This window comes from Rhinoraja longicauda, chromosome 8 (assembly GCF_053455715.1).
Source record: "Rhinoraja longicauda isolate Sanriku21f chromosome 8, sRhiLon1.1, whole genome shotgun sequence".
In the NCBI taxonomy this organism is placed as follows: domain Eukaryota; kingdom Metazoa; phylum Chordata; class Chondrichthyes; order Rajiformes; family Arhynchobatidae; genus Rhinoraja; species Rhinoraja longicauda.
Window position 1 is genome coordinate 15,040,209 of NC_135960.1, and position 24,710 is coordinate 15,064,918.

At 41.6% G+C, this 24,710-nt stretch overlaps 1 protein-coding gene across 3 annotated transcripts in view; it reads left to right on the forward strand.

Moving 5' to 3' along the window:
- Window positions 1-24,090, forward strand: part of mmadhcb (metabolism of cobalamin associated Db) — a 29,175-nt gene extending 5,085 nt beyond the window's left edge. For 2 of the 3 annotated variants that reach the window (XM_078404402.1, XM_078404403.1), the window contains 6 exons: window positions 2,372-2,516; window positions 3,919-4,136; window positions 5,540-5,648; window positions 11,507-11,637; window positions 21,534-21,620; window positions 23,659-24,090. In XM_078404402.1, coding sequence (XP_078260528.1) covers window positions 2,372-2,516; window positions 3,919-4,136; window positions 5,540-5,648; window positions 11,507-11,637; window positions 21,534-21,620; window positions 23,659-23,862 — 894 coding nt within the window. In that variant the 3' untranslated portion in view covers window positions 23,863-24,090. Of the gene's footprint in view, window positions 1-2,371; window positions 2,517-3,918; window positions 4,137-5,539; window positions 5,649-11,506; window positions 11,638-21,093; window positions 21,335-21,533; window positions 21,621-23,658 lie in introns of those variants that run through there. The other variant, XM_078404404.1, reaches the window with a different exon arrangement.
- Window positions 24,091-24,710: the final 620 nt, after the last annotated feature.

Below are 24,710 nucleotides of genomic sequence, written 5' to 3' on the forward strand. Positions count from 1 at the left end.
ATTGGTGATCATTTTCCAATGTTCTATAGATTCCGGGTCAGTTCCTGTGGATTGGAGGGTAGCTAATGTTGTCCCACTTTTTAAGAAAGGAGGGAGAGAGAAAACGGGAAATTATAGACCAGTTAGTCTGACATCAGTGGTGGGGAAGATGCTGGAGTCAATTATAACAGACGAAATTGCGGAGCAGTAACAGGATTGTTCCGAGTCAGCATGGATTTACGAAGGGGAAATCATGCTTGACTAACCAGGAAAATTGACAGGGGAGAGCCAGTGGATGTGGTGTACCTTGACTTTCAGAAAGCCTTTGACAAGGTTCCACATAGGAGATTAGTGGGCAAAATTAGAGCACATGGTATTGGAGGTAGGGTACTGACATGGATAGAAAATTGGTTGACAGACAGAAAGCAAAGAGTGGGAATAAATGGGTCCCTTTCAGAATGGCAGGCAGTAACTAGTGGGGTACCGCAAGGCTCGGTGCTGGGACCGCAGCTATTTACAATATACATTAATGACTTGGATGAAGGGATTAAAAGTACCATTAGCAAATTTGCAGATGATACAAAGCTGGGTGACAGTGTGAACTGTGAGGAAGATGCTATGAGGTTGCAGGGTGACTTGGACAGGTTGTGTGAGTGGGCAGATGCATGGCAGATGCAGTTAAATGTGAATAAGTGTGAGGTTATCCACTTTGGTGGTAAGAATAGGAAGGCAGAGTATTATCTGAATGGTGTCAAGTTAGAAACAGGGAACGTACAACGAGATCTGGGTGTCCTAGTGCATCAGTCACTGAAAGGAAGCATGCAGGTACAGCAGGCAGTGAAGAAAGCCAATGGAAATTTTGCCTTCATAACAAGAGGAGGTGAGTATAGGAGCAAAGAGGTCCTTCTGCAGTTGTACAGGGCCCTAGTGAGACCGCACCTGGAATACTGTGTGCAGTTTTGGTCTCCAAATTTGAGGAAGGATATTCTTGCTATTGAGGGCGTGCAGCGTAGGTTTACTAGGTTAATTCTCGGAATGGCGGGACTATCATATGTTGAAAGACTGGAGCGACTAGGCTTGTATCCACTGGAATTTAGAAGGATGAGAGGAGATCTTATCGAAACGTATAAGATTATTAAGGGGTTGGACACGTTAGAGGCAGGAAACATGTTCCCAATGTTGGGGGAGTCCAGAACAAGGGGCCACAGTTTAAGAATAAGGGGTAGGCCATTTAGAACTGAGATGAGGAAAAACTTTTTCAGTCAGAGAGTTGTAAATCTGTGGAATTCTCTGCCTCAGAAGGCAGTGGGGGCCAATTCTCTGGATGCATTCAAGAGAGAGCTGGATAGAGCTCTTAAGGATAGCGGAGTCAGGGGGTATGGGGAGAAGGCAGGAATGGGGTACTGATTGAGAATGATCAGCCATGATCACATTGAATGGCGGTGCTGGCTCGAAGGGCCAAATGGCCTCCTCCTGCACCTATTGTCTATTGTCTATCTTTTGTTTTATACCTTGGAATTCCATTGATTTATAGAGTAATTCAGCACAGAAACATGCCCTTTGGTCCAAACTGTCCATGCCCATATCTCCCTAAGCCTTTCCTATTCTTGTATCTATCCAAATGTATTTTAAATGCTGTGATTCTGTCCGTGTTAACCACTTTTTATGGTAGCTTGTTCCATATACTAATAACCTTCTGTGTAATACCAACCACAAAGACTCTTCACACCCCTGCAACAGTCTGTTTGAACTTCTACCATCGGGCAGATGATACAAGGCCTTCTACGCCCGCACCTCCAGACTCAGGAACAGCTTCATCCCCAGGGCCATAGCTGCTATGAACCGGTCCTGCTGAGCCGGATGGTCACATCGCACAGTGAACCGGCACAGATCTACTTGCACTTTATTCTGTTTTAAAACTGTTCTAATTTGTTTCATTGGGTTGTTTAAATTAATACTGACTAGCTAATTAATTTATTACATCGTATGGGAGACGCATTCCCAATCTCTTTGTACCCCGGTACAATGACAATAAAGATATATTGTATTGTATTGTATTGTAAGAAGTTGCCCCTCGGGTCCCTTGTAAATCTTTCCCCCTCTTGCCTCAACCTGCACCCTCCAGATTTAGATTCCTCTTCTCTGGAAAAAAAACACTGTACATTCACCTTATCTTTGCCCCATATTATTCTATACACCTCGACAAGATGACCAATCAGTCACCTGCATTCAAAGGAATAAAGCCCGAGCCTGCTCAGCCTCTCTCCACAGCTCTGTGCCCCAGAGCAGGATAACCAAAACTAAACAGTACTCCGTGTGGCCTTGCCAATGACTGCATTGTTGACTGCAACACAATTTCTCCATACCTAACTACCGCTTCCTTTTTTTTCAGGTGCTCTGCACCAAAGCCAGGCTAGTTACCTACCTGCCAGAATTTCAGGCATTGGTTAGAAGGATTGCAACCATTAGAACGTTTTCCACAGCAGGCTCTTCAGGGTCTGATGAACCTTCTGTTGCAATTGTATCACTCGATCAAGGTAAGAGTATTATTCCTCTTTATTGTGAAACAAGAGCCTGCAGATGCTGGAATCTGGAGCACAAAATCTCAAGATCCTAATGCAGAGTCTTGACTCAAAACATTGACAATCTTTTTGCTATCGTAGATGCTGTTTGACCCACTAAATTCTTCTAGAAGTTTATTATTCCTTTTTATTGACATTTGTGTTACTACATATCAACAAAATTCATTTGAATGGCTGTTATTTTGGTTAACTTTGAGTAGAAATAATTATTTTTCACATTTCTCATATTTCTACATGACATTGAAGGAGACTTCTCAGCCCATTGTCTCTGTACCAACTCTCTGACCAAGCTATTAATTATTTTCTCCAGTTTTTCTGTGACTTATTCTCTCATGCATTATATTGGAAACAGTTATCGCCTGCACCGTAGGACTTTATGTTCTAAATTACAAAAAATGATTGTAGAAGAAAGGGACAGACAGGCTGTTGGCGAGGAGGCAGCCATTGCTGGCACCACCCTGTGGTAGATTCTCCATCACCTCACTATACAAATGTTGTACTGTCAGTAAGAGACTGCACTGATAATTTGCTTTAGTATTTCATTATACTTCAGGGCAGAAGCTCTCCCTGAGCTTCCTGCCTCAATCCAGATTGTTGACATGTAGAAATCTTCTTTTATATAAACTCTTAATATATGCAATTTCCTCTGTCCAATTTTAGGAGTTAATTTCATAATCTTTAAATCCTTTATCTCGTGGCTGTTTCAGGGCCAACACTTTTCCTTCCGTCAGTTTGAAGAATTTTGTTAATTAACTACTTCATATTCATTCAGACAATTTTTGACGAGGTTTACAGTGCTCTTACCTATGAGTTTGAAGATCTCAGCCTCAGGTCCACTGTGAACAAGCACATCATTTATAGATGGTACTTTAATGAAGAACTGATTCGGTGGAACTGCTGCCAGCTTTTGTATGAGTTATTAAATGATTGTCTTTTTAATTCTGTGTTGTCCATTGGATATTTAAAAAAACAAGTGCGGTAACGACACCCTTTTAACCATATGCCTTCGTTTTAGTAGGCGCCATTTTTCAATGTTGAGAAAACATTGCCTTAAATGTGCTTTAGTTGTTTATTGACTTAAGGGACCTCATTACCATTTAATTGCCATATGCTATGTTTTTTAATTTATTGAAAATAGCATATAGGAAAAAGGGTGGCCCACCAGGACAATAAATAGTCACGGTAAGCATTTATATCTTTAAAATTCGTGTTCCTGAAATGATGACCTCCGATTTAGAACAATAATTTTCATAGTGACTGCAGTTATTTTTAATCATACGTCTTTTCTCCTCCACTTATATAAATTTTGAATCCTTGCGTAGAACTTAAACAGCACTTACCTTGTCATGCTTCTTAGGTTTGCAGACAGTATGGCCTGATGAAAAGATGGGACCGTTTGGGCCTCAGGACCAGCGATTTCAACTGCCGGGTAACATAGGCTTTGACTCCCACATTAATGGGGTTGCTAACCTGAAAAGAATCTCAGTCCGCAGAGTGCTACCAGATGTTCTAATGGAGCCATTATCCAGTGAAAAGCACGAGTTCATCCTCGCACAGTTTGTGAATGAATTTCAGGCAAGAAAACACAATTTTAATGAGCTAATAGTTTAAAATTTAAGTTTCAACATATCTTGATTGTAATTTGATGTTTTGCCTTGGTGATAACACTGCTAGTTCTCCTATTTGTATTGGTTTCAGCTATCATTTTGCAGACATTTGGCAATGATTGCTGTTGGGTGAAAACTCGGAACATTGATGTGATACAATAGTGGACACATCTGATTTGGCTTTAAAACTAAAGCCTGATGACATTGTAATATTAAACAATAGGATTCTAGTTTTTGTTATTAATAAAAGTAATGACTTGCGTGAAATAGCCATTTTGCTCAAATGAAAATATTATTAGAGTAACTACTTTTGTCTTTGCAGGTCCGATAACAGCTTAAAATCACATCATTTGTTTTATTATAGGTAGTGATTGTAAAATTTACTTTACAAACTAGTAATAGTAAAGATATTTGAAGATTGAAATGAATAACACTATATAATTAAGGAACTGCTCTATTATCTCTCTATTCCTCTATTATTAAGGAACTGCTTTGAGGGAATAACTTTAGTGAGGGTTAAGCTTACTTGATTTTTTAATTTGGAAAGCCAGTCTTACCATATTATCATCCTTTAATATTCAGGCATGTGAAGTTTCCGCGGATTTCCGCGTTTTTAAAATCCATTTTCTGTGCTTTTTGCATGATTTCCACGTTTTTTACTTTGCCAAAAAAACAAAGAAATCGGATTTAAAAAAAGAAAATAAACAATGTATAAACTTGTAATGAACACAAGGGTTCCGCTAGAGGTCGCTAGGGAAATCTTGGAAGTCTCCCCGAAAATGTGGCACCTAGGCTGGGCAAGGCAGCCAATCTCGACCTCATCAGGGCTTCCACGGCCGATCGGTGGGTTGAATTTGCAACCTGCGCCCGGGGCTCTGGAACTCCAGCCCAGCTGGAGCCAGCACATCTATCTCCACAGCCGACTTCCTCGGCCGGCTGGATAAACCTACAAAGCTCTGGAACCAAGATTGGCAGAAAATCAGTGGTGGAACTGTAATGACTAAATATTAAATTTAAGTGCAATATTATATAACTAAATTAATTAAAATAATAAAAATGGTGTTTGTATACAGTGACCTGCTTTTTGTAATTTTGTAGTGTCCGTTTTTACTTTGAAATGCACTAAAAGATACTTGAAACTGGTCATTTTGTGTGTAAATTTCCCAATTTTTTGACCCCCGCTGTATGCCTCACACAAGCGCTTGGCTCTATTCCTTTTTGTTAACCTCACTCACATGCCTGAATATTGCTGCACAGTATTTTATGTTATTACAATTTAATATAACTATGATCGTGTTTGCAATTGAAACAGAATAAGTCAATTCCATCTCAATTGTCTGGTGTTAAAACAATTCCTTGCTTTTATTTCAGGGAAATGAAGCAGAACCTCAACCACAACACGTTACTCTTGCAGAAAGTTACTTTGAGAATGCAAAGGTGGAATGTGTCGTACAAACTTGCCCTGAGCTTCTGCGCAAAGGTCTGTTATTTGTGCAAATTTAAAAAAATAATCAGAAATTGAATTTATACAGTAGAACAGCTTGTACAACAAAACTCTGATAATTCACACTCCGACCATGTGGAAATCCTGACCAAAAGTAGTAGAAGAATTCTGCAAGTCACATCAGAACCCTTCTTCAGACTGGTGGAGTAAGGGGGGAGAAAGCTGAGGTGAGATGGGGGAGGAGCAAAAACTGGCAAGTTATAGTTGGAAAAGATAGACACAAAATGATGCAGTAACCCAACCATGGTTCTCCCAACTAGTTTCATTGTCCTGATTCATGTTAGTGTTTGACTGCATCGTTATCACTTTTCCCTCAGCCATCAATGAACCATTTTACATTTCTTAGAGCATTGTCTGCTTCAATCTGTCCATTTCACACCTTACATTCTCTTTGTATCCTTCCATACCTCCAGTTTCCCTCTCCCCTGACTCAGTCTGAAGAATATTCTCGACCGAAACACACTCATTCCTTCTCTCCAGAGATGCTGCCTGTCCCGCTGAGTTACTCCAGCATTTTGTGTATAGCTTTGGTGTAAACCAGCATCAGCAGGTCCTTCCTAGATAAGTAATAGTTGGATACAGGTTAAGAGGGTGCTTATTAGTAGATTGTGTGGATTTAGAAATCCTGATGTTTCAGCATCTTGCTTTCCAGGGCCCAGTTACTTCACTCCGTTCCAGCGCACAAGGACAAATGTTTTGCAATTGTTACTATTCTACCTGTCTCCAGCACATTCTTTGGCAGCTCATTCCATGTATGCATCACCCTCTTTGTGAAGAACTTACACCTGGGACGCCCTTTTAAATCTTGCCTCTCTCACCGTAAAGCTATGCCTTCTAGTTTTTGATTCCCTTTCCCTGAGGGAAAAAAAAACAAGTTTGCATTAACCTTACCTATGCCCCTCATGATTTTGTACACCTTTATACATTTTGAATGAACATATTGAATGTCAGAGCAGCTTGAGGGGGAGGTGTTCTTGCTCCTATTTTTCATTTATAGTGTTAGATATAGCTCTTGGGGCTAATGGAATCAAGCGATATGGGGAAAAAGCAGGAACAGGATGCTGATTACGGATGATCAGCTGTGATCATATTGAATGGCGGTGCTGGCTCGAAGGGCCGAATGGCCTACACCTGCACCTACTTTCTATGTTTCATGGTGTAGAATCTCTCAGTCTGCACCAATAAAATCCTAAGCATGTGGGATTGTTTGAGTTTTACTGTCTTAAAATATTCTCGCATGAAAGTGATGTGATTGATTTAGAATTGTCCTTTTGCAGTTATAGATTAAATAATCATTGGCAAGTTGAATAGTGATAAATGACACTCTTAAACAAAACTTTACAATGCATCACATATGTTGAATATGTTGTTAATAAACCAGCATGTTTTTTGATCAGTGGGTCAATGATACAAGGAGCTCATTTATTACAATCTCACTTCATCTTGTCATTTTTTCTCTCCTAATGGGGAAGTAATTTTAAAAAATGCATTTAGGAAATGCCATTTGATATTTTCCTATCAATGTAACTGATAGGATCATTTCATTAGAGACTTGATCAGGATACGATTGTTTTAAGCCAGAGCTGGTTATAGGCACAAGGTGATGGCGGAAAAGTTGGTGCGGTGTGTTTCCTGCAGGATGTGGGAAGACGGGGACGTCGCTGGAGCTTCTGGGAGCTACACCTGCAAGAACTGTGTCCAGGTGCAGCTCCTGAAGGGACGTGTGGTGGAGTTGGAGAGGCAGTTGGATGACCTCAGGGCCATCCGGGAATGCGAGAGTTTCCTGGACAGGACCTATTGTGAGGCTGTCACGCCAAGGGTCCAGGTCGAGCGAAGGTGGGAGACTGTTTCAGGGGGGAGTGGACGTGGACTACAGGAGACCCCAGTGGCTGTGCCTATTGCAAATAGGTATACCCTCTTGGGAACTGTCGGGGCAGAAGACGTTTCCAGTCCGAGTGGCGGAAGTCCGAGTGGCGGACCTGTTGGCAAGGATACTCGACAGGGGAGACCGAAGTCTGGAAGAGCCGTAGTGGTCGGTGACTCCATAGTCCGAGGGACGGACAGAAGATTCTGTGGCAGCAGGAGGGACTTGAGGATGGTCTGTTGCCTCCCTGGTGCCAGGGTTCAACACATCACAGACCGGCTTCAGAAAATCCTAGCGAAGGAAGGCGATCAACCTGAAGTCGTTGTGCACGTGGGCACGAATGACGTCGGGCGGAAGAGGAAGGAGGTGCTACAGCGGGAGTTTAGAGAGTTGGGAAAAACGCTGAGAAGTAGGACGTCGAAGGTAGTTATCTCTGGACTGCTACCGGTACCTCGTGCTGGTGAGGCCAGGAACAGAGAGATAGAGGGTATGAATTTATGGCTGAGGGACTGGTGCAGAGAGCAGGGATTTAGATTTCTGGACCACTGGGATCTCTTCTGGGCTAGGGGTGACTTGTACAAAAGGGACGGGTTGCATCTTAACAGCAGGGGGACAAACATTCTGGCAGGCAGGTTTGCTAGTGTGACACCTGTGGCTTTAAACTAAGTAGTGGGGGGGAGGGGTTAACAAATTGTGAATATGAAGATGAGGTAAAAGGGAATACAGGAGATATTGCAAAAGACTCTCGGAAGAATGGGAACAGAAGTTCTAGAGCGGAAAAGAAATTAAGGGCAGGGCCAATTGTGAACGATGTGAGAGGGGAGGTAAATACAGAAGTTAAAGTGTTGTACTTAAATGCGCGTAGTATAAAAAATAAAGTGGATGAGCTTGAGGCTCAGTTAGTCATGGGCAAGTATGATGTTGTAGGGATCACTGAGACATGGCTACAAGAGGACCAGGGCTGGGAACTGAATATTCAGGGGTACACAACGTATAGAAAAGACAGACAGGTGGGCAGAGGGGGTGGGGTTGCTCTGATGGTAAGGAATGATATTCATTCCCTTGCAAGGGGTGACATAGAATCAGGAGATGTTGAATCAGTATGGATAGAAATGAGAAATTGTAAGGGTAAAAAGACCCTAATGGGAGTTATCTATAGGCCCCCAAACAGTAGCCTCGACTTAGGGTGCAAGTTAAATCAGGAGATAAAATTGGCGTGTCAAAAATGTAATGCTACGGTGGTTATGGGAGATTTCAACATGCAGGTAGACTGGGAAAATCAGGTTGGAAATGGACCCCAGGAAAGAGAGTTTGTAGAGTGCCTTCGAGATGGATTCTTAGAACAGCTTGTACTGGAGCCTACCAGGGAGAAGGCAATTCTGGATTTAGTGTTGTGTAATGATCCTGATCTGATAAGGGGACTAGAGGTAAAAGAGCCATTAGGAGGCAGTGATCACAACATGATAAGTTTTACTCTGCAAATGGAAAGGCAGAAGGGAAAATCGGAAGTGTCGGTATTACAGTATAGCAAAGGGGATTACAGAGGCATGAGGCGGGAGCTGGCCAAAATTGATTGGAAGGAGGCCCTAGCAGGGAAGACGGTAGAACAGCAATGGCAGGTATTCCTGGGAATAATGCAGAGGTTGCAGGATCAATTTATTCCAAAGAGGTGGAAAGACTCTAAGGGGAGTAAGAGACACCTGTGGCTGACAAGGGAAGTCAGGGACAGCATAAAAATTAAGGAGAGGAAGTATAACATAGCAAAGAAGAGTGGGAAGACAGAGGATTGGGACTCTTTTAAAGAGCAACAAAAGTTAACTAAAAAGGCAATACGGGGAGAAAAGATGAGGTACGAGGGTAAACTAGCCAATAATATAAAGGAGGATAGCAAAAGTTTTTTTAGGTACGTGAAGAGGAAAAAAATAGTCAAGGCAAATGTGGGTCCCTTGAAGACAGAAGCAGGGGAATTTATTATGGGGAACAAAGAAATGGCAGACGAGTTAAACCGTTACTTTGGATCTGTCTTCACTGAGGAAGATACACACAATCTCCCAAATGTTCTAGGGGCTGGAGAACCTAGGGTGATGGAGGAACTGAAGGAAATCCACGTTAGGCAGGAAATGGTTTTGGGTAGACTGATGGGACTGAAGGCTGATAAATCCCCAGGGCCTGATGGTCTGCATCCCAGAGTACTTAAGGAGGTGGCTCTAGAAATAGTGGAAGCATTGGAGATCATTTTTCAATGTTCTATAGATTCAGGATCAGTTCCTGTGGATTGGAGAATAGCAAATGTTATCCCACTTTTTAAGAAAGGAGGGAGAGAGAAAACGGGTAATTATAGACCAGTTAGTCTGACATCAGTGGTGGGGAAAATGCTGGAGTCAATTATAAAAGACGAAATTGCTGAGCATTTGGATAGCAGTAACGGGATCGTTCCGAGTCAGCATGGATTTACGAAGGGGAAATCATGCTTGACAAATCTACTGGAATTTTTTGAGGATGTAACTAGGAAAATTGACAAGGGAGAGTCAGTGGATGTGGTGTACCTCGACTTTCAGAAAGCCTTCGACAAGGTCCCACATAGGAGATTAGTGGGCAAAATTAGGGCACATGGTATTGGGGGTAGGGTACTGACATGGATAGAAAATTGGTTAACAGACAGAAAGCAAAGAGTGGGGATAAATGGGTCCCTTTCGGAATGGCAGGCAGTGACCAGTGGGGTACCGCAAGGTTCGGTGCTGGGACCCCAGCTATTTACGATATACATTAATGACTTAGACGAAGGGATTAAAAGTACCATTAGCAAATTTGCAGATGATACTAAGTTGGGGGGTAGTGTGAATTGTGAGGAAGATGCAATAAGGCTGCAGGGTGACCTGGACAGGTTGTGTGAGTGGGCGGATACATGGCAGATGCAGTTTAATGTAGATAAGTGTGAGGTTATTCACTTTGGAAGTAAGAATAGAAAGGCAGATTATTATCTGAATGGTGTCAAGTTAGGAGGAGGGGGAGTTCAACGAGATCTGGGTGTCCTAGTGCATCAGTCAATGAAAGGAAGCATGCAGGTTCAGCAGGCAGTGAAGAAAGCCAATGGAATGTTGGCCTTCGTAACAAGAGGAGTTGAGTATAGGAGCAAAGAGGTCCTTCTACAGTTGTACCGGGCCCTGGTGAGACCGCACCTGGAGTACTGTGTGCAGTTTTGGTCTCCAAATTTGAGGAAGGATATTCTTGCTATGGAGGGCGTGCAGCATAGGTTCACTAGATTAATTCCCGGAATGGCGGGACTGTCGTATGTTGAAAGGCTGGAGCGATTGGGCTTGTATACACTGGAATTTAGAAGGATGAGGGGGGATCTTATTGAAACATATAAGATAATTAGGGGATTGGACACATTAGAGGCAGATAACATGTTCCCAATGTTGGGGGAGTCCAGAACAAGGGGCCACAGTTTGAGAATAAGGGGTAGGCCATTTAGAACGGAGATGAGGAAGAACTTTTTCAGTCAGAGGGTGGTGAAGGTGTGGAATTCTCTGCCTCAGAAGGCAGTGGAGGCCAGTTCGTTGGATGCTTTCAAGAGAGAGCTGGATAGAGCTCTTAAGGATAGCGGAGTGAGGGGGTATGGAGAGAAGGCAGGAACGGGGTACTGATTGATAGTGATCAGCCATGATCGCATTGAATGGCGGTGCTGGCTCGAAGGGCTGAATGGCCTACTCCTGCACCTATTGTCTATTGTCTATTGTCTATTGTAATCACTGTGTAAAAGATCTTGCAGATAGAGCAGCTCGAATCCTTCTACTCAGAATGTAAGTTCTGATCGATGTTTCAGCTCCCCAGCTAAGGTCAGTCAATACCATGTCAACATGGACTCAGTAAAAGGGTCAAAGTCTGATATAAATGAGTTGAGGACACTAGGATCCTTATGGCTTTTTGTGTTTAGAATAGGAAATTTGATTGTCCCATTCTTCCTCAGATTTTCAGTCACTATTTCCTGAGGCTCCAGTTGCTGGATTTACTGTCCTTACTGTAACGCAAAGGAGTATTAATGATATGACTATATGGAATGAAGCAGTTGAGGAGGAACGTGAACAGCTACTTGAAAAAGTAAGTATCTCTGAAATATAACTAGGGAAAACATAAATGTGTAATGTAATTGTAAACTTCCTCAATATTCCTTTCATCTTGTAATCATGCAAAATACCTTGTCCAGGATGGTATTGAGCTTCTACTAAGATGAAGCCTATGATATAAAGGGAACATTGGCACAAGGATGCCTTGTGGGTTAAATATATAGAAAGAAAGATGCGTTGAGTTATTTTTGGGACTGGAAAATGTTATATTGGACTCTGGGGAAAGTAACTTTGCTGGATTGATCTACATTCATTACTTGAACATCAGGGTGCAGAGCACTATACCGAAATTCATTGAGACAAATCTTTTAAGTGTACTGAACATCATTAATTATCAAGACACATGCAGGCTGTTGGAATGGAGTTCAATGTATAAAAGGATGAGGGATTCATTCTGGTAAGAATCATAAGGAGAGGCAATCCATTAAAAAATGCTTTAAAGGGATAAATGAACAGCAAAATCTGGTTTAATTGTTGATATTATTGAAGGTGCAAGACAACTTAACATATTTATTAAAGCCATGTGTGATTCTGGAGTATTGTGCCTAATTATGAGCATTATATTTTTGGAAGGTCTGCTTTGCAGAGAGTACATTGGTTTAACGATCATAGCTTGTAGCTTAAGTGCATGATGAAACTTAAAGGTAAGGTTATTCTCTTGGGTCAGAAAAAGACAAGGACATTTGGAAGAGTATATGTGTAAGAAGAAACTGCAGATGCTGGCTTACACCGAAGATAGACACAAAATGCTGGAGTAACTCAGCAGGTCAGGCAGCATCTCTGGAGAAAAGGCCGACACCCAAGTTTAATTTAGTTCAGAGATAGAGTGTGGGAAACGGGCCCTTCGGCTCACCGTGTCTGCACCAACCAATGATCCCTGCACACTAACACTATCCTACACACGTGCTAGGGATAATTTTCAATTTTACTGAAGCCAATCAGCCTACAAACCTGACTGCCGTTTAATATTGTGAAGGACTCAGAAAGAGAGAGGGAGAGAAACCTTCCCCTAACTGATGGATCAATGGATAACTGTAAAATGTAAATTTAAGGTGATTGGCAAAAATAATTGCATCATTCGCCAGCATTTATTTTTCATCCCTAATTACGCAGAAGAAATTAAGGAAAACAGATACAGTCCTGTTAAAGGGACTCCCATAGTGCTTCGGGTAGGGCCTTCACCGGTAAACTGACCGATGAAGGAGATGATGTGTGATTTGCACCCCTCCCAACCCTTCCGAATTTGGCGGAAAGCTTCCGCTTTCTTATTTCATTTCCGCCATTCCGATTTTGTCTCACATTTTTCCGCAAAACAGTCAGTAATTGCAATTTGTCAATTCGGTTGCTAGGGGTTCCATGAGAAATTCCCCGCAATCTGGAAGTCTCCCCGAAAATGTGGCGCCTAGGCTGGGCAAGGCAGCCAATCTCGACCTCATCGGGACTTCCATGGCCGATCGGTGGGTTGAATTTGCAACTTGCGGCCAGGGCTCTGGAACTCCAGCCCAGCTGGAGCCGGCACATCTATCCCCATAGCCAACTTCCTTTTTTGCTGAAAAGATGCATTATGTGCCATATTATGAATTTGATCTGAATAGTATTTTCATGTACCTACCCTTGTCCTTCTCGAGTTGCAAGTTTTGAGATGGGCAGTGTTGATGTGCATGGGAGAGAGAATAGGTTTGTAAGAATGTTCTGACAACAGCCAGAGGCTTGGTTGGCCAAATAGCTTCCTGTATCACTATTGGTATCTGTTCAGTTTTAACTAGCTTAGTTATTTTTACAATTCAGAGAGTATCATTCATTCAATTAATTTTGCAGTAATATCTTAGTGTTTTGGGCTTCTTATTTAGGCATTTTACTACTTAAAAGAAGTAAACTTACTTACTGGCCAGCTTTAGCTACCTTATTGATGACACCACTCCCATAAAGTCAGAGATCTGTTGTTGGATGGATAACATTCAATTCCATTTGCAAATCCTTTTTAGCAGGGCCTGGACAACATTTGGGGAAGGGCTGATAAGATGCAGTTGCTCTACTTGCAAATGACACTCAAAGATAGGAAGAAGAATAAAGTGCGGAGAGGGCACAAGGGAGTCACTAGGTTTATTCAGTGGATAGAAACTCTAAAGTGTATTATCTTTAGTACTAGAATGAAGAGGGATCTGGGTGTCCATGGTAAGATAGCATGGAGGTACAGCAAGTAAAAGGGAAAACCAATGGAGTGCTATTCCTTACTTCGAGCATAGTATAGAAAAATATTAAAGTAATGCTCCAGTTATACACATTTTTGGCACAACCATATCTGAAGGACTGCTGACCATTTTAGTCTCCTTATTGAAGCATGTTAATGCATTGGAAGCAATCTACAAAAGGTTTATGAGACTAATATCTGGAATAACAGGGCCTGTATTTCTTGTATTTATTTTCTTATGACTCTGCATTCATCTATCTATATCTTCTTCTATATAATACTAAAACTCAGATCTTGTGTATATTTTTTTTTGTGGTTTGGCCTGATATATTCGTAACAGCGCTTGCAGCAAAACGGCGGACCCTAGCACGACGGTTTTCGCACCGCCTCAATCGCCAATCTCGCGCTCGCTCGGCCGTGATATTTTCATTTAATTTGGTCGCGTGTTTTTTAAGTTACAGAGGTTTTAAAGCGCTGCCCCCCCTCTTTTTCAGGGGGGCGCTGCGGTGCAGATTTAGTTTTCAGCTTGTGGCTTGTGACGGCTACATTGTTTCGAAAAGTTTCCAGAAAAGGATTTAGTTTTCAGCTTGTGACGGCTACATTGTTTCGAAAAGTTTCCAGAAAAGCACTGATTGTTTTGTTATTGCAAGTCAAGTCAAGTCAAGTCAATTATATTTGTATAGCACATTTAAAAACAACCCATGTTGACCAAAGTGCTGCACATCTGATTAGGAAAAAAAAAAAAAAAGAGGGTTATAGTGGTCACTTGACATACACAGATCAGGAGGACGGGCCCAACGGGCACACTTGGAGAGTAAGAGTGGGGCTGGGGGAGGAGAGAATGGGGGGTGTGGGGACGGGCCCAACGGGCCCGCTTTGAACGGGCACACTTGTTCTAGTATATAATACTAAAACTCAGATCTTGTGTTATATATATATATATGCGCGTAACAGCGGTTTCTCTGATTTCGTCAAAACGGTGAACCGTAGCGCCACGATTTTTGCGCCGCCTTAATCACCACGCGGTTATCTGCTGCAAAATTGTTTTTTATTTAATTCGGTCGCATGTTTTTTAAGTTACAGAGGTTTTAAAGCGCTCCCCCCCCCCCCTAAATTATAGGGGGCGCTGCGGTGCAGATTTAGTTTTCAGCTTGTGGCTTGTGACGGCTACATTTGTTTCGAAAAGTTTCCAGAAAAGGATTTAGTTTTCAGCTTGTGACGGCTACATTGTTTCGAAAAGCTAAATTGTTATTGCAAGTCAAGTGAAGTCAAGTCAAGTCAATTATATTTGTATAGCACATTTAAAAACAACCCATGTTGACCAAAGTGCTGCACATCTGATTAGGAAAAAAAAAAAAAAAGAAGGTTATAGTGGTCACTTGACATACACAGATCAGGAGGACGGGCCCAACGGGCACACTTGGAGAGTAAGAGTGGGGCTGGGGGAGGAGAGAATGGGGGGTGTGGGGACGGGCCCAACGGGCCCGCTTTGAACGGGCACACTTGTTCTAGTATACTACTAAAACTCAGATCTTGTAGCTTTGTATATATATTTCACTGATGTCGGCTGAATACGGCAATTCCGGCAAAACGGTGAACCGTAGCGCCACGATTTTTGAACTGCCTTAATCAGCATGCGGTTCGCTGCTGGAAAATGATATTTTTATTTAATTCGGACGCATATTTTTTAAGTTACAGAAGTCTAAAAGAGCTGCCCCCCCCTCATTTATCGAAGTTTTGACAGAAGGGGGGCGCTGCGGTCCGGCAGTGCTCAGTACGCATGCGCGGAATCTCCTCACTCTGTACTCAGTACGCATGCGCGGCATCTCCTCACTCGCACCAAAACAATGGACGCCGTTAGCGGCGCCAGCCCGCGATCACCGGCTCACCTCTCCTCTCTCCCCTTGCTTCTCTCCTCTCTCCCACACCCGGGAGAACATCTCCCCGCTATCCCCCCCCCCCCCCGGGCCTTTGAATGATGAGATCTCCCGAAGCCCCCCCCCCCACCGGACTTTTCACTGATCCGATCACCCGCACCCCCCCCCCTCCCCCCCCCCCCCCCCGGCCTTTAACTGATGCTAAGAGTGTGTCTGGGGGAGAGAGAATGGGGGGTGTGAGGACGGGCCCAACGGGCCCGCATAGAACGGGCCCACTTTGTCTAGTCTATATACTAAAACTCTTGTTTGTTTGTTCCTGAACTACAGCCAAAACGGTACACGATAGCGCGACAATTTTAGGCCCACCTTACTCACCGTTGTCCCTTTGGTGCTAATGGAAGAAGTTTCATTGAAATCGGTGTTATACTTTTAAAGTTATTCACATTTTAAAGTTTAAATCTATCTCCTAGGGAGGGGGGAGGAGAAAGGATAAGGGGGGTTGAAGGGGATGGATTGGGGGGGGGGGGGGGGGGAAGGATGAAGGGGGGAGGAGAGGTTGCAGAAGAAGTTTGGGCCCAATGGGTCTACTTGGACTAGTCCTATCTATTTCCCCTCATGGTTTAATACATCCCTCTAAGATCACCCCTCAGCCTCCTGTGCTTCAAGAAATAAAGTCCTAGCCTGTCAAACCTTCCCCTATAGCTCAGGCTATCAAGTCCACGTAAGAAGGATCCCAACCCAAAATGGTGCCTGTCCATTACCTCCACAAATGTGGCCTGACACACTAAGTTCCCCCAGCACTTTCTATTATCATCATAAATCATCTCTGCATTCTTTCCAGCTTACGATGTTAGGAATACAATGAAACCCTAGATAATCTGCAGGTACAGCAGGCAGCAATCCTGCAGGTACAGCAGGCAGTGAAAAAAGCTAATGGCATGTAGGCCTTTATGACAAGAGGAGTTGAGTCTAGGAGCAAAAGGGTCCTTCTGCAGTTGTACAGGCCCTAGTGAGACCACACCTGGAGTACTGTGTACAGTTTTGGTCTCCAAATTTGAGGAAGGATATTCTTGCTATTGAGGGAGTGCAGCGTAGGTTCACTAGGTTAATTCCCAGAATGGCGGGACTGTCGTATGTTGAAAGACTGGAGCGACTGGGCTTGTATACACTGGAATTTAGAAGGATGAGAGGGGATCTTATTGAAACATATAAGATTATTAAGGGATTGTACATGGTAGAGGCAGGAAACATGTTCCCAATGTTGGGGGAGTCCAGAACCAGGGGCCACAGTTTAAGAATAAGGGGTAGGCCATTTAGAACGGAGATGAGGAAAAACATTCAGTCAGAGAGTTTTAAATCTGTGGGATTCTCTGCCTCAGAAGGCAGTGGAGGCCAATTCTCTGGATGCTTTCAAGAGAGAGCTAGATAGCGGAGTCAGGGAGTATGGGGAGAAGGCAGGAACGGGGGACTGATTGTCAATGTTTAGCCATGATCACATTGAATGGCGGTGCTGGCTTGAAGGGCCGAATGGCCTACTCCTGTACCCATTGTCTATTGTCTATAATCCAGTGCCCTCAGGACTTTGGTAGTAACCTACAAGAATAGTTTCTAAATTATTGGATGTTATCCCAACATGCTTTTATTTCTGATTTTTATATGCGCTTTAAAAAAATATACAAATCAGTAGTATAAATTTTCCAATAAATTTAGAGGGAGCAAGAAACCGAGTCTCAGTGAATATAAGAGGACATGGAGCCAGAATCCATTCAGTTTGAGCTTGCATATTTCGGCTTGTCCAGCCTTGGCTCCAGCTGACAACTACCCACACTCCTACCCGTCCACCTCACTGTGCACTCTAGGACCCTTTCTCCTTCTGCACGTCTGACCAATGCTCCCAGTAATCATGACCAAACTCACAGGTCTGTGATTCACAAGGACTTAATGTACTCATGAGCGTGTCAGATGCCAAAACATCAGGATTTCTGAAGATGGCTCCCAACCCAAAATGTCACCCGTCCATTCCCTCCTCAGATGTTTCATGACCTGCTGAATTTCTCCAGCACTTTGTGTTTTGCTTGGGATTTCTGAAGAGGTTGATTGGTTCTTTATTGTGTCTGACAAGCAGTACTTCCTTATGCTGCCAGCAGATGACAGCATTGTTTTGGACAAATTTCTTGAATAAGGTAGGGTATTTGAAAAAGTTGACAATTCTTATTTCTGAAACCAAATCCCACACAGATTTTAGTTTCATCCTCAAGGTAGAATCGTGTTATACTAAGCTCAGATTATCATATTACAAGTAACTGCCACTCGTATGCAGTAACGGGACCAGAGCAGGGAAGCAATTGTGTGAATTTTAAACGCATTCCTTATGAGAAAAATGAGACACCAAATTTAGATGTATGCAATTTAATATTTATATTAAAGTCCTACTCATTTTCTTGAATTAACCAACATTCTTGCCACTCTGTCATTCATTTAAAAAAGCTTCAGGGCAGAGGATTACTTAATGGGAGAAGCTTAGCTACAAAATTGAGCCTAATGTCTCTTTCATCTAGTTAAAGTAAGCTACTGATGGAGGTACTATTGTAGCGGCATGTGGGAAAATGTTTTTTTTTCTCCTATATTCTATTACCTAAAGTCACAAAAATATAATATTGCTATTTCTCTCTAATGAAGCAACTTATCCAGATTTGTAAACGATCAGAAGATCATATGATAGGAGCAGAATTAGGCCATTCGGTCCATCAAGTCTACTCCGCCATTCAATGACGGCTGATCTATCTCTCCCTCCAAACCTCATTCTCCTGCCTTCTCCCCATAACCTCTGACACCTGTACTAGTTAAGTATCTATCTCTCTCTGCCTTAAATATATCCACTGATTTTGCCTCCGCAGCCTTCTGTGGCAAAGAAATCCTCAGATTCACCATCCTCTGACCAAAGAAATTCCTCTTTGCCTACTTCCTAAAAGTACGTCCTTTAATTCTGAGGCTATGACCTCTAGTCCTAGACTCTCCCACTGGTGCAAACATCCTCTCCACATCCACTCTATCCAAGCCTTTTACTATTCCATATGTTTCAATAAGGTCATTAAGGATAGCAGAGTCAGGGGGTATGGGGAGAAGGCAGGAACGGGGTACTGATTGAGAATGATCAGCCATGATCACATTGAATGGCGGTGCTGGCTCGAAGGGCCGAATGGCCTCCTCCTGCACCTATTGTCTATTGTCCCCCCTCATTCTTCTAAACTCTGGCAAGTATAGGCTCAGTGCCATCAAATGCTCATCATATGTTAACCTCCTCATTCCTGGGATCATTCCTGTAAACCACCTCTGGACCCTCTCCTGTGCCAGCACATCCTTCCTCACATATGGTGCCTAAAATTGCTCACAATATTCCAAATGCAGCCTGAGCAGCACCTTATAGAGCCTCAGCATTACATCCCCATTTTTGTATACAAGCCCTCGAAATAAATGCTTGCATTGCATTTGCTAGGTAAAAGGTGAAACTAGTTTGTGATGCCAGATGGGACATTGACACTGTGATTGTTGGCTTTCACTCTGACTATAGTATTGAGGATGAGGACAATTGAACACTCAAATCATCCATGGAGTGTTCCTTTCAAGGTACCATTTCTACTTCAAGACAAATGTAAATCCCCAACCAAATTCCAGAGGAGATTTTCTAACCTTGCAATGAACATTCTTTATGCCCAATGACCTTTTGACTCTTTGGTAACTGTTTTGTACATCAAAGGGAAAGACGTTCAGTTTTCTGAAATAACCTGTTTAATTTGCTTTGTCCTGCAAGTTAAATGTTGGTTTGTTTTATGTCCGAAACTTAAATGACAAACCATTAGATGCAAACCCCTATAATCAAATTCATATCAGAATGAGAAATATGACCACCACCCTCTGTGGAAAAAGTTGTCCCTCCAGTTCCCATTAAATCTTTCCCCTCTCACCTTAGACTAGTTGGACCAACAATGAAAATTGTCATCAGGTTGGTCTGAAAATGAAACTGGAGACATTTAAAGAAGTTGCAAAGAAATGCACGTCAATCAATTCCGGATTGTAGCTTACCTTCATAGAAACCAACAAAGCATCGGACAGTTAAAGCTGAGAAATATTTGCTTTGTAATTTCATTGTAGAACAAACACTATTGTGTTTTTTTAAAAGAATAACACAGAGCTAATCTTTAACTTGAAATGCCTTATTACAATGCCATAGGTGCTGAGAGGTGTAATTGGGTCATGGGGTCTATTAGAATGGTAATTCTGTAAAGAAGATTGACAGCAGGTCATTTATCTTAATACTGGGTTGATTGTATTTTGGCAATACTTAACCTTGTGTCCTTTATACCTGAGGCCATATAGTCTCGAGATCAAGCAATATTAGAGATTGGGTGTGATTGGACTAGTTCAAAACGACACAATTCAATCGCCATTTTGAGGCCATTTTGTATGTTTTGGTTTTTGTATATGTTATTCTCTGTTAAGTAGTGGAACATAATTTATTTTTGAAATGTACAAATAAGGTATAAAGCAAAGGAATTTCTGTACAGTGGCACAGAGAGAATTAAGACGGGCTCATTTTTGGGAGTGGTGAAAAGATGTATCATTTTTACGTACGTGTTTACAATTATTAGCTGATCAGAAGTGGTTATAAGAGGCTTTCTCCTCAGACTGTTGAAATAATTGTGCTGTTGATGCCATAATTATATTAGAAAATTCAGGATTTTGAGATGATGGTGAAAGATTTGAGATATTTCCAAAATCAAGATGACTTCTTGTTGATAGTCTTTTCCTCTTTTGTCCTTCTTGGAGGACACCAGTAGGTGGTGTTGAAGAGAGAGTCTGGATATTGATGATGGATGCAGCGACAAAAGGAAATATGAATGCACTAGATTCCTATAAGTTCTTGTCTGTAAATTTATTGATTTTAAGGGGTTTGGATGTCATTGGCAAGGCCATTATTTATTGCCAATCTCTAATTCCCTCAAAAGTGGCAGCTGCTGCCTTAAACCATTGCAATTCTGTGGGAGAAGAATCTCACTTAGTTTTCTTAGGCAGGGAATTCTTGGATTTAGTCTCAGGAACAATGGCGGAATAGCAATGATACCTGTTTTTGTCTTTCTTTTGAAATAGTGAGATATTATTTTTGACCTTGCAGACTATTTATAGCCAATGACACTGCAACATACTAAGCATTTTTTGCTTATTTCTGCTGATTAGTTTTGTGTTTTTTAATTAAAATATCTAGCATCGAAAACTTTCCATCTTGGTTTTATATTTGAATATTGATTTTTTTAAATTAATTTGCTGTCAAATTAACTTTTTTTGTGATTAATTGGCATGGTAGAGTTGCTGCCTTACAGCGAATACAGCGCCGGAGACCCGGTTTCGATCCCGTCCATGGGTGCTTGTCTGTAAGGAGCTTGCACGTTCTCCCCATGACCTGCGTGGGTTTTCTCAGAGATCTTCGGTTTCCTCCCACACTCCAGAGATGTACAGGTTTGTAGGTTAATTGGCTTGGTATAAATGTAAAATTGTCCCTAGTGTGTGTAGGATAGTGTTAATGTGCGGGGATCGCTGGTCGGTGTGGACTTGGTGGGCCAAAGGGCCTGGTTCCGCACTGTATCTCTAAACTAAACTAAAATTGTGTCTTAATTTGATCTTTTGATACCGTCGGGCTCTTTGTCTATTTGTGTTTCAGCTTGATCTTTAATTTATTAAATTAAAAAATGTAATTAAACTCAAACATGTGATTAATTTCAAAGTAAACAGAGGTTTATTTTTCAGTTTATTAATGGTGCCAAGGAAATTTGCTACGCACTACGCTCAGAGGGATACTGGGCAGATTTTATTGATCCATCTTCAGGCCTTGCTGTAAGTATCCTCGGCAATTATTGTTTAATTTCTCACCAATAGAGGTGTTTAAATAAAATGAGAAAATGCTGGATATACTCATGATGAAGAATGAAACCTGAAATCTGCAGGAGAGCAAAAAGTATTGAATCCAATGTTCCCAATTCTAACCTGTGGAGAAAGGGATCAAAGAGGAAAGTTTTTCACAGAAGGAGACCAGAAAGAGAATAAATGAAACAAGCTGTGGTGCATAGTAAACGAGTGGTAAAGGCTAGTGAATAACAAAATATGTATCTGGGCGAGATGCAAATAGGAGATGAAGAGTTAAATCTGAGATTCCCAGAGCAGGAGAAAAAAAACATATTGGAAATAGAAAATGTGAATTATAAGGCTGGAATGGCAAGTTAACTGGAATGGCCAGTTAAGAATGGCTAGTTCAATATTGTTGAACTCCAGAAGTCTTCAGTGCGCTGTAATATTGAATTCAACCTGCTTTATCTCTCTCCTGGTGATTTGGATTTTATTCTTTATTTTCATTTTGTTATACTCTCCAGATTCATCTTCTATTATCCACCTTCCTTTTAGTTCCCTCTTACTCATTCTCGGTGGGTTAGCATTGATAATATTGAATTCAATACATTTTTTTCTTTCTTCTGCTAATTCCAGGTTTCATTCTTCATCATGAGTATTTCGAGTGCTACTACTCGTCATCTCCAACCTAGCACAGACTTTCCTCATTTTTCTTTCTTCCCACCTTCTCCTCAACCCCAACCCCACTCCCTCCCCCCTTTCCCTATGATTTCAAAATTGGTTTTAATTAAAGGTTTTCATGGTTCTGATGAAAATTCATTAACCTGAATTATTAACAATATCTCACTATAGGTATTGCCCTTACCTGATTATGTTCAGTTTTTTCCCTTTTGATTTTGTTACATCCAAGTAAAATCACATGACCTACATAGAAATCTTAATATATCATGTATTTGAAAGTAGGGATTCATCCAAGCAACGTCCTGCAACATCGAATGTGTGTCACACAGGAGTAGCTAATAGAGCTGCAACCTCACTATGCTGAGAACTAGGTTCAATCCTGACCCCAGGTGCTTTCTCTGGAGATTGCACATTCCCTGTATGACCTTGTGTGTTTCCTGTGACCACTTTCCTCCAGTCAAATGTTAAGTCCAGGTCCCCATCAAAGATGCTGAGGGTGTTTCCATTCAAATAAGTGAAGGAGCACCAATATGGTAGACTCTTGATTGTCTGCTTATTTCAGAGGAAATTGGGGATGAACAGGAAACAGAATGTCCTTCACAGTAACATCCTCCTTCTGTTAACAAGTTAAAGCAAAAGTGGTGTGCACAAGGTGGACTGGTGATCAAGACTTGCTTAACCCAACAAATTCAAAATGACAACTCTGTAGTTGATGTCCCCCCTTTTTAGATGTTTGATTTTCATTGACACACTTCATTTAACCAGTAGATTGCTTTGGATTATTAACTTATTGCAATTTTGTGACATATTACAGTACTTTCTGATAATCTGTGACGATGAATTCAAACGAGTACAGAGAGTATTGCACTGCAGTAAGAAAGTGTTTTATTTTGAATGAGAGATAATACAATGATGAAACAACCTCATCTTCAAGGGAGAGTTTGGGCAGGCTTGGACTTTATTCCTTTAGGATGAGGGGTGATTTTATAGAGGTGTATAAGATCATATTGGGAATAGATAGAGCAGATGCATAGTCTGTTACCCACAGTGGGGGAATAAAGAACAGAGGACATGGGTTTAAGGAGAGAGGGGAAAGATTTAATAGGAACCTGAGGATCCTGTTCCACACAGAGGTGGGTATTTGGAACGAGCTGCCAGAGGAGGTAGTTGAGGCAGGTACTATAGCAATATTCAAAAGACATTTGGGCAGGTATATGGGTAGGAGAGGTTTAAAGAGATATGGCCAAGTGCAGGCAAGCGGGAGTGATGTAGACTAGTGTAGATGGGAAGGTTTTCTTCAATAAACATTCAAATAATTGCATCAATATTTGCCTTCTATTTCTTCCAGTATTTTGGACCGTACACAAATAATACACTATTCGAAACAGATGAGCGCTATCAACATCTAGGTTTTCACATTGATGATCTTGGCTGTTGTAAAGTTATTCATCATGTGCTCTGGGGAACACATGTGTTTGTTGGAAGCCTTTTCACAAGCGCACCCACAGATTGCCTGGTAATGACGAAACTGCAAGGAAGCAAACAGCCTTGATTTTAACCTCTATTTTGCTACTTACGAGAAATCAAAAGCCAAGTTTGAAAACTATTTTAATAATGCATTTTGAGTGCTTATGTACTTGAACAGGAAAATTATAAGATGTTAGATATATCAGTTCTATTTATTTATAGTGTACATTTACTGACATTGTAAAAGATTGTGATCATGAGAAATGTCTCCGGGATATGCACACTTACATTCTATATAAAGAAAATATCATAAAAGAAGCAAGTCAGCAGTGTTGCAAACTTATTTTCAAATTGTTTATTTATTGATTGCAATACAATACAATATATCTTTATTGTCATTGTACAGGGGTACAACGAGATTGGGAATGCGCCTCCCATACGATGCAATAAATTAATTAGCTAGTCAGTATTAATTTAAACAACCCAATGAAACAAATTAGAACAGTTTTAAAACAGAATTGTTCCAATTCCATTGTGACAGCTTATTAGACCTCTATCGGCCAACATCATCTTACCTTTCCAACTACTTCACAGTGTGCATTCAATTGAGACCTCGCAGAACCTTTATGCCTGACTTTTTACTGATATCTGTTGTGACCTAATTCATCCCAAAGTGATTTAAAGCTATTTTTTCACATCACAAATATCCATCCACAAACAACATATTCAAGATTGGATCATTCATTCTTGATTAGTTGTAGAGTAAATATTGTCTGGGACATAATTCATTGTCCTTTGGCAAAGGTCTTTTTTTAGCTTTGTCTAAGGGATTGGATGCAGCTTTCCTTTGACATGACATCTGAGAAAACAGCAGTTTCCATCACTGCAGCAAGTCATGGAGGGTGGAAATAGGCTATTCGGACTGCCATGTTC